General features: G+C 50.5%; 2 protein-coding genes across 2 annotated transcripts; both read left to right on the top strand.

The window, feature by feature from the left end:
• Window positions 1-4,815: 4,815 nt before the first annotated feature.
• LAESUDRAFT_657044 (uncharacterized protein) lies at window positions 4,816-5,130 on the top strand (the record flags this gene model as incomplete). Its single annotated transcript, XM_040904657.1, has 1 exon — window positions 4,816-5,130. One exon carries the CDS (start codon window positions 4,816-4,818, stop codon window positions 5,128-5,130), a length of 315 nt encoding a protein of 104 aa, XP_040762756.1.
• A 1,808-nt stretch (window positions 5,131-6,938) lies between these two features.
• LAESUDRAFT_727595 (amidase signature enzyme) lies at window positions 6,939-9,346 on the top strand. The gene is made up of 8 exons (XM_040909252.1): window positions 6,939-7,371; window positions 7,441-7,630; window positions 7,684-7,701; window positions 7,748-8,092; window positions 8,148-8,512; window positions 8,573-8,706; window positions 8,758-8,942; window positions 9,013-9,346. The coding sequence occupies exons 1-8, from the start codon at window positions 7,162-7,164 to the stop codon at window positions 9,240-9,242; spliced, it is 1,677 nt and encodes a 558-aa protein (XP_040762755.1). The 5' UTR covers window positions 6,939-7,161; the 3' UTR covers window positions 9,243-9,346.
• The last annotated feature ends 380 nt before the right edge of the window (window positions 9,347-9,726 follow it).

Raw genomic sequence — 9,726 nt, 5'->3', positions numbered from 1 at the left:
GGCCAAGGCCTAGCAAGGGTAGAGTGAGGACCTCACTGCTACATCGTCTACTAGGCTTGACCACACTATAAACCCTGCTAATAGTCTGCTTGACTATTGGAGACGTTAGGTATATTTGATATCTAAGTCTCTGTCCACACTGTGGACTAGTACGTGTGAGAAAGCACACGTGGTTCTGAACGTTTTAGCAGGGAACGCTTCATAACACCACCCCCTGTGCCCTTAACCTCTATCTCCACACTCTCTGCTACATCTGTCAGCTTAGGCCTTGGTCTATGCAGCAACACTCTCCATCCTATGATTCCTGACACTGTTCACTGCCTGGAATGCTTGCGACATACTGGAGGCATCACCTCTTTCGTGACATTTCCCTTTGTTCCACTTCTTTCCTCTCACTGACCTGTCCTTGGCTCTGGTTACTGACAGCTCTTCTCAGCTATATTCTCTTCAGCTGAGGACACTCAGCCATCTCCTGCTATAAACATTTCTCTCATCAACTCCTCATGTTTTGCTAAGTGCGCCAAGCATAATGTCGCTGCCATTATCTGGTATACGCCTTCTGGCTCTCATGATACTATCACTTTCATTAACACCTCTCCTCCACCATCTTTGACTCCTGCGAAAACCCCTCCACCAGAACTGCCCCCTGCTGCTGAACATATCCACACCTCACTCCCTGAAAAGTACCATCCATGGGCCTCTGTCTTCTCTCCCATTGATGTCGACCAACTTCCTCCTCATCAACCGTATGATATGGCTATTGACATTGAGGATGGCATGACTCCTCTGTTCAGCCTGATCTACTCACTCTCACAGGGCGAACGAACAGCATTGTTCGACTACATTGAATCCAACCTCAAGAAAGGTTTCATCCGACACTCGACTTCTCCAGCTGCTTCTTCTATCCTGTTCGTACACAAGAAGACTGGGGAGCTGCACCTCTGCATCGATTGTTGTGAACTCAACTCTATCACCAAAAAAACTGCTATCCTCTCCCCCTGGTTAACGATCTGCTTGACTGTGTTCAAGGCTGCAAGGTATTCTCCGTACTCGACCTCAAGAATGCCTTCAATCTCATCCGCATCTGGGAGGGCGATGAGTGGAAAACTGCATTCCATACTCACTTGGGCCTCTTCAAATACACAGTGATGCCGTTTGGCCTTACCAATGCTCCCGCAACTTTTCAGGCATTCATTCAAGACACGCTCTGCAACCTTCTCGATATCACTTGCGTTGTCTACCTTGATGACATCCTTATTTTCTCCCGCACACAAGACCATCATGATGTTCATGTCCAACAGGTCCTCCAATGTCTGCAAACTGCTGGACTCTATGTCAATGCTAAGAAATGCGAATTCGACAAGACATTCGTCGAATACCTTGGCTACATTGTCAGTGCCGATAATATTAAGATGAAGCCAAAGAAACTCCAGACTGTGTCCGATTGGCCCATTCCTCGGACGCTCTATGACGTTCAAGCGTTCCTCAGTTTCACCAACTTCTATCGACAGTTTATCGAAAATTACGCTGACAAAGTGCTCGCTCTCAATGCGCTCACCAAGAAGGATTCCAACGAATTTTCATTCACACCTGCTGCCCGCACATCTTTCGAAACCCTCAAGGCAGCCTTCCTCTCTGCTTCAATCCTCCTACATTTTGATCCTTCACTCCCCTCTACTCTTATGACTGATGCATCGGACTTCGCCATTGCCGGTATTCACCTCCAGCCTGATGAAAAGGGCCTTCTACATCCAGTGGCATACTACTCATGCAAGCTCTCATCTGCTGAGATCAATTATGAAGTATATGATAAGGAACTTCTTGCTATCATCAACTCCTTCCACGACATGCATGCCTGGCTCATCAGCACGTCCACTCCTGTCTCTGTCATCTCAGATCACAAGAATCTCAAATATTTTATGTCTTCATGGGTGCTCAATCATCGCCAGGCTCACTGGTCCATGCTCCTTTCTGAGTTCAACTTTCAGCTGAACTATGCTCCTGGTTCACGCAATTCCGCTGATGCTCTGTCTTGTCATTCTGACTTTGCATCTCAAGCGGGGGATGATGCACTTCTACAACAGTGCAAGATGCTTCTCATGGACATGCACATGGAGCGTATCTATCTCGACAAAATGTCGTGTACTCCTCCACCTGCTTCCACCATCTCAATTGCTTCTTTGAGTGCTCTCGCCCTCGACAATTCTGAACTCCTTGAACGCTTCAAGGATGCAATCAAGCACGATGTACAGTGACACGAAGCCATTGCCACTGGAAATGATGACTTCATTGTTCAGGAGAATCTTGTCTTCCATAAACACTGCTTATATGTCCCTCCACCACTTCATGCTGAGGTATTGAAGTCTCGTCATGATGCACTCATCGCTGGACATCCCGGTCGAGCACACATGCTTAGCCTCATCAAACATGACTACTCATGGCCCAGCATGCACACCTTTGTCCGTCAATACGTCGCTGCTTGCAACACTTGTGCTTGCATCAAGACTCCACGACACAAGCCATACGGCCTGCTCCAGCCTCTCGACATCCCCAATAGGCCCTGGCACTCCATCTCTATGGATTTGTTGTGAAACTACCCCGATTGCATGGCTATGACTCTATTTGGGTGGTCTGTGATCGCCTCACTCGAGCTGCACACTTCGTTTCCTGCCTCGAAATGATCACTGCCCCCAGATCTTGCATATCTTTTTGTTGATTGCATCTTCTGCCATCACGGACTCCCCGATTCAATTGTCTCAGATCGCAGATCCATCTTCATCTTCAAATTCTGGTCCGAACTCGCACATCTGCTCAAGATCGATCTTCTGTCACGGTTTCGTCAGACAACCTATATATGGAACATAGATACACTTAGTTTACATTTATCATTTCATTTCATCTTACACATCACATGACAGGTCAGCCATTGACCTTACTATATATAGAAACACATCACATGACTTGACCATCGACCATCGGCCCCGACACTGACCCTGACTAAGTCGCTCAGTCAGCTTACCTTGGCTTCAGTCATCCACACCAAATGACTCAGGTAGCACCACCCGGAGCTCCGTCATGCTGCACTATTCATAGGCACCAATCATATTATTAAAAACACATCGTACGATGGTAATGCTAGCCAATGGGCACTATGGAAGATACTTATGTAAGTACTATACAGTAGCATTCCTCACATGTATATAAGACCAGGGCAGACGGGAGACAGATCTCAGTCTTATTCTCCTTCATCCACCATGACAGCTACTACAGGCCTAACAAGCCTAATACATCTATTCACGCATCATAGCCTCGCTCGCCACCCAGCTCCACCACATAAACCAAGTGAGTATAAGTGTCAACTGAAGGGGCTCGCTCGTCGACGAGCTCATCATACAGATCATCCGGTCTTTTACTCCAGAGTACCCTTTAAGGGACTGGAGTTTTAGTTTGTCTACCTTTGTCTACGGTGATCCGTGACACCTTCGTACCTCCACAGCCTATCACCCACAGTCCAATGGCCTTACCGAGTGCACTAATCAAATGCTAGAGACCTACCTCCATGCATTCACATCTTACCAACAAGATGACTGGGTCGATTACCTTCCTCTCACGGAGTTTGCCTTCAACAATGCAGTGAATACTTCTGCAAAGCAAACACTTTACTTTGCAAACTTTGGTTTCCATCCTACCTTTGAACCTCGTCTCACTATGCGCTCCACTGTTCCTGCTGCTGCCAACCTCACCGACTGATTATGACTCATCCACGATGAGTTGCTGTCACAGTATACTAGCACTTCCCTATTCGGAAGGCCCTACGGTAACTGGACTCAAGCAGCGTCACCAACAGCAGCCACAAAAGCCATGCGACATCATTGATGATCAGCTAAGCACTCAAGGATCTTATCGATTGTCTGCGCCAATCGACACATCATGTGACCCACAAGGTAGCACCCAATCAAGCGCCCCTGGCACGTGACCTTAAAAGACGCTCAAGCACATGACATCCTGATAGCCACTCAATAGGCTCGGGCATAGGCACAGGACACCGAGGTCTGGATTGGTAAGGAGGTCAGCCTTATACCTCATGGCCGAGACGGCACCCCGATGGAATGCCGCACGGACCATGGCCTTATGCATGTGACTACGGCCCACCAATGACCATACAGTATTTACTAGTAGGTACATTGCTATTGGCTGTAGCACATTATGTAATATGCATATGTGGCTTGCTAGGACCTCAGTAGGTACACCGTAGTTAGAGTGACCAGGGTCCAGCCCCACATGTATATATATGCCCTATGCGACTGAGGTAGCCCTCAGTCTTATTCATCTATTTCTCTCATCCATCGTGGCTTGCCATAACCCTTCATCCCTGAGTCAGCTCGACAGTGAGGCCTATCGCCACTCACTCGTCCTTGCCTACCATTGGCTGATAGGGGGCTCGCCACCCTTTTATGTTGGATCTGGAGTCACCACTCCAAGTGAGACCCTGGGGCCTTACAAGGCACTCAGTATAAAGGTCATCCATGAGCAGGTCATGTGTGAAGCACCCATGGGCGTCATGTCTCGTGTGGCAAAGCTTAGCCGTGACAGTTGCGTGTGGAACTCACACACGCCCAAGCCTCACAGGTGCATTTTTATAATTGCCACCTCTCTGCTGCTCTCACGTTCCAGCCCAGCGATCTCATCTGGATCTTGCACCGTAACATCAAAACCATGTGCCCCTCTGACAAGCTCGATTATCGGAAGCTTGGCCCATATTCAATCGAACGTGCCTGTGGCTCATGCTCATTCAAACTTAAGCTGCCACTGTCTATGTCGCATCTCCATCCGGTCTTCCATGTCTCCCTCCTCGAGCCATATCAACTTCTCACTGATGTTCTTCATCGCACTCCTGTGCATCCCACACACATCGAGCTCCAGTCTGATCTTTCGCAGATCGAGACCTTCATCGACTGTCGAAAGGTTGGGCGCCAGTATAACTATTTCATACATTGGAAGGACCAGCCAGTTTCTGAACGGTCTTGGATTGCTCTCTCTGACATCCCTTCCTCACTCAATGAGCAGCTCAAATGTTTCCTTTGCCGGCATCCAAAGCTGCCTCGTCTGCATCGCATCGTTCTCGATTGATGCATATCCCAATTTTTGGAACCTCCCACATCTTTGGATGTGACCCCTCCTACTAACATCCCTTCTACTCAGCTTCTACCTCTTGACCCTGTATCTCTTGCCCAATTTTTGGGCTCCACCTCATCACCTCCTGTGCATCTGAATCTTCATCTTTCGTATACACCACCTTCGTGCACTATGACTTGCACCAGCCACATCTCTCGACCTCCTGTGCAACTCGACCTTTGAATCATGTTGCAGCACTCCACCTTGAACGGGGATGGTGTCATCATCGCACTCATGCAGCGGGTTCCTGCCATTCTGTCGCTGTGCCAGCTCTCGTCACACCTGCCTTGTCATGCGCTTCATATGCTCCATCACAGTGTTCCTGGCTGCTCACAGTCGAGTAGCCTCGAGGCGACTGCTCCATGCCAGGGCTCAGACTATATTCTTGGTTTACTTCGCCTTAGCTCAGATGATCCCTTATGTGCTCATCTCTCCACTGAATGATCTCATTCTTATGACATGTCCATTACATTCTGCCTTAGTATTGCATGCATCTCGCATGAGTCGCATATATATAAGCTGCGCCAATTTGCTAGGAATCGTCACAGAAGCAACTCCAGTAAATACTCGACATCCTTCTTATTTGATCCTATTCGCTCCTCGTCATCTTTGCCTCTCGTAGCGCCCTCCTCTATTGAGTCGAGCCCTTACAATCAAACTGGCCTATGTCGTGATCTATGGGGTGCAAGGTACCTCACCGATGATAAACCAATGGTCCTGTATTAACCAGCCCCGCTCATTTGATGACTGTGGTTCACTTCAAGTAAGGCTCCAACATTTCTATCTATATACTGTGTTACATAGTTTTAACTGTTTACTATATCTGTTTATTTACAGTTGGGCCTGTACATAGTAAATAGATGTATATATATAGTATAAATAGTTTTATTGAGATATAGGGCCATTGAGTGCACAATTGCTAGAACAACAGTGCAACAGTGAGCCAATTGAAAGTCATACTGTTTGACAAAAGCCACTACTGACAGTTGATCATCATATAGGCTCATGAACATGAGTTTCTTGTCATTTCTTGTATTACATAAGATTTCCTTGTCATTTCTGGTGCAAGTGTTGACATTGAATGTTTGTTTTCTGCCCACTGTCACGTGCGTGCTGATGCATGCAGCTCCTTAAAGGACTCAACAATCACAGAGGCTGCTCACAGTTGAGTAAAATTCTACCAAAAGCTGGAACCAAAAAAACTATATAAACTTTATATAAACTGTTTATATGATATATAGACAACTATTTACTATATACTATTTATTTACACCTCAGGAGTGTAAATAGTATAGATAGTTGGAGCCTTAACTTCAAGTCCACTTCACTGAAGAATATTCTCTTCCACTTACTACTTTCAATGTGACTTACGGAGAATATCTGTGGTGCATAGAAGGAAGACCATGCTACCCTACCTGTGTTGGAGTCTCGAGATATCATGGGCGATGAGTTTGAAGTCATGAATAACGTTCAGTGGGGATCAGAAGAATACGTGTGGGAGCTGTAGTTGTGTATGCATAATAGCTTTCATCCATGCTATCTGCCTTTGCAATACTGAGCTCACTTTATTCCGTGATTTCTTCGTCTATCGTACTTGCTTCTCACTATTAGATCTGTTATTTGGAACCGGCGCTGCCGCGCCAACTCCACCCAAGTCCAAAATTCAAATCTCGATGGTCAGGGAGTCACGTGCGCGAGACGCTCACTCTGCTGTGGCTGAAGATATGTAGACGCAAAGCCCCCGCAACGAACTCACGACGGAATGCACACTCGCCATCGACCCCCCATATATTCCCCACCAGATGCTTGTTCAAATGGCTCGCAATCGAAAATACTGACTATGGGAACCTCTTGATCAGCGGGAAGTGGACAGCCTCTTCGGTTCCTTGTCCACGGCTGCCGTAGAAGCAGATAAGCGTCGGTATATAGTCGGCCAGCTCGAAGTTGCTCACGCAATCCGACAAGCTCGCTCGCGTCTTTGTCGAGATGCTGAAACTGACGCCACGGTTGACCGCGTTGTCCACGCTCGCTGTCGTGCTCGGGGTCTACTTGACAGTGTATGGCTACGGGACCCTCCCGCCTCCGCTGTCCTGGATCTTCGGCGCGGGAAGTCTCCCCGATCTGTACGAGGCGTCCATGGAGGAGCTGCAGGAGGGGCTGAGGAAGGGCCGGTTCACCAGCGTCGATCTAGTAAAGGTGAGCAGGCGGGTCGATGCTGGCTGTGGCTGCGGACCCAGACCGGTGACAGTGGGCGGGACGTGCTAGGCATACTTTGCGCGAATCGATGAAGTAAATTTGAAGGGTCCCGCGCTGCGTGCTGTCATCGAGACCAATCCGAGCGCGCTCAAGCAGGCGGCGGAACTCGACGAGGAAAGGAAGACGTCCGGGCCTCGTGGGCCTTTACACGGGATTCCAATCCTGCTGAAGGACAACATCGCGACCCTCCACGAGGAAGGTATGTCTCACCATACACTTATCTCGACTCCAGCGTTCCCTAACGCCGCATAGGGATGAACACCACCGCAGGTCCGTGCCCACCCACACACCCATTCACCTCCTCACCGTTTTTCAGGCTCATACGCCCTCCTTGACTCCATCGTCCCAGGCGACGCGACCGTCTCTGCGAAGCTACGCGCGGCAGGCGCGATCCTTCTCGGAAAAGCGTCTCTCTCCGAGTGGGCGAACTTCCGCGGGTTGGTGCCCTCGGGATTCTGCGGGCGCGGCGGGCAGTGTGTGAGTCCGTACGTGCCCCTCGGGGACCCGTCCGGCTCGAGCTCGGGTAGCGGCGTCGCCGTTGCCATTGGACTCGCCGCGGGCGCGCTCGGTTCCGAGACGGACGGATCGATTATCTCGCCGAGCAATAATAACAATATTGTGGGGCTCAAGCCGACGGTGGGGCTGACTTCGAGGGCGGGAGGTGAGTAGCTGTGGTGACGAGGTGGTTGAGGACTCATGAATGCGCTTGTGGGCAGTCATACCCATCTCGGAGCACCAGGACAGCGTTGGCCCCATGTGCCGTACTGTCGCAGACTGTGCCATTATCCTCTCGGCTATCGCAGGGCGTGATCCACACGATAACTACACGCTCGGGCAGCTCGCGACGGTCCCGGACTATACGAAGTCTCTCCGGCGCGACGGCTTGAAGGGTGCACGGCTCGGCGTGCCGCGGAAGGTGCTCGAGGGCGCGGACGCGAACATATTGATTGCGTTCAACGAAGCGCTGGAGGTGCTGAGGACGCTGGGAGCTAAAGTGGTAGACCCGGCAGACTTTGAGGGAGAGGGCGAGCATGGGTGGAATGCTGAGAAGGAAGATGTGGTCCTGTGCGGGGATCTTAAGGTGAGGATGTGCCGGGATCGATGTGGAACGCTATTCAATGCTGGTGCTATGGGTGCACAGGTGAACGTCAACAGCTACCTCTCGAAACTCGTCGAGGTCCCGACGGGTACACGGACACTCGCGGATCTCATTGAGTTCAACAAAACGCACGCGGACAAGGAGCTCGTCGAGCCTTTCTGGAATGACCAGTCCAGGTGCGTCCCTTCCACCTCCCTCGCACCGTGTATGAGCTCATCTCCGGCCAGGTTCATTAAGTCCGAGTCCACGCCGCAGGACGTCGCCTACTTCGATGCCCTCGCACACGGGTATCGCATGGGGCGCGAGCTCGGGATCGATGGCGTGCTGAAGAGGTACGATGTAGACGCGATCGTAATGCCCGCGAGTGAGGCCTCGCAGCCTGCCGCGGTCGCGGGGTATCCGATCATCTCAGGTGCGGCTCATTGGCTGCGCATTTCTTCGTTTTACAGCTCTCACGCGCTGACCTCGTCCTGCGGCTACAGTCTCCCTCGGCTTCCAACCGCCCGACGTTCCGCTTGGTGAGGCAGCGCCGACACGCATGAACGGGCCGGGGATGCCTTTCGGGATCGCGTTCCTGGGGACGGCATACAGCGAGGAGACACTGTTTAAATATGCGTATGCATATGAGCAGGCGACAAAGCACCGCCTCAGGAGGAGGGCGTACGAGGAAGCGGTGCCCAAGGCACAATTGAAAGACGTGATGAAGCATTAATGGTAGGGAAGTGTCCTTGCGGGACAAGCGCCCGTCTGGAAGTAGGCATTTTGTACATTAAGTATATCTGAGTGTTACACCCTATTTATAGGACATTTGGGATACAGTCCGAGCAGCATAGCGAGTAACGTCGTATATAACGTGACATAGCGTAATCATTGGCCATTCTCCGCATTCAAGCGTCCGTCAATCTGCCGGCCAGGAACAATTCCTCCAACGGTCGGGCTTCAAGCTTCAAGGGTGGGCACGAGGCCGGCGAGTATAGATATGCGCGCGCTGCGGAGCGGCGTCTTGATGAACGGCTGCGGCTGCGTCTGCGGGGAGGGGTGTCGCGGAGACGGAGACGCTGGCGAGGACGAGTGCGATTAGGATGAGGAGGGACGTGGGACGCATTTTTGCTGTCTTGTCGAGAACGAACAAGATCGAACAGATGTATAAAATGTGAAAGATGTAATTGAAACTGACTGTGAGCCAGGTAAAGTAG

Source organism: Laetiporus sulphureus (genome assembly GCF_001632365.1).
Source record: "Laetiporus sulphureus 93-53 unplaced genomic scaffold LAESUscaffold_29, whole genome shotgun sequence".
Taxonomy (NCBI): Eukaryota; Fungi; Basidiomycota; class Agaricomycetes; order Polyporales; family Laetiporaceae; genus Laetiporus; species Laetiporus sulphureus.
This window is presented reverse-complemented; position numbering and strand designations above follow the sequence as displayed.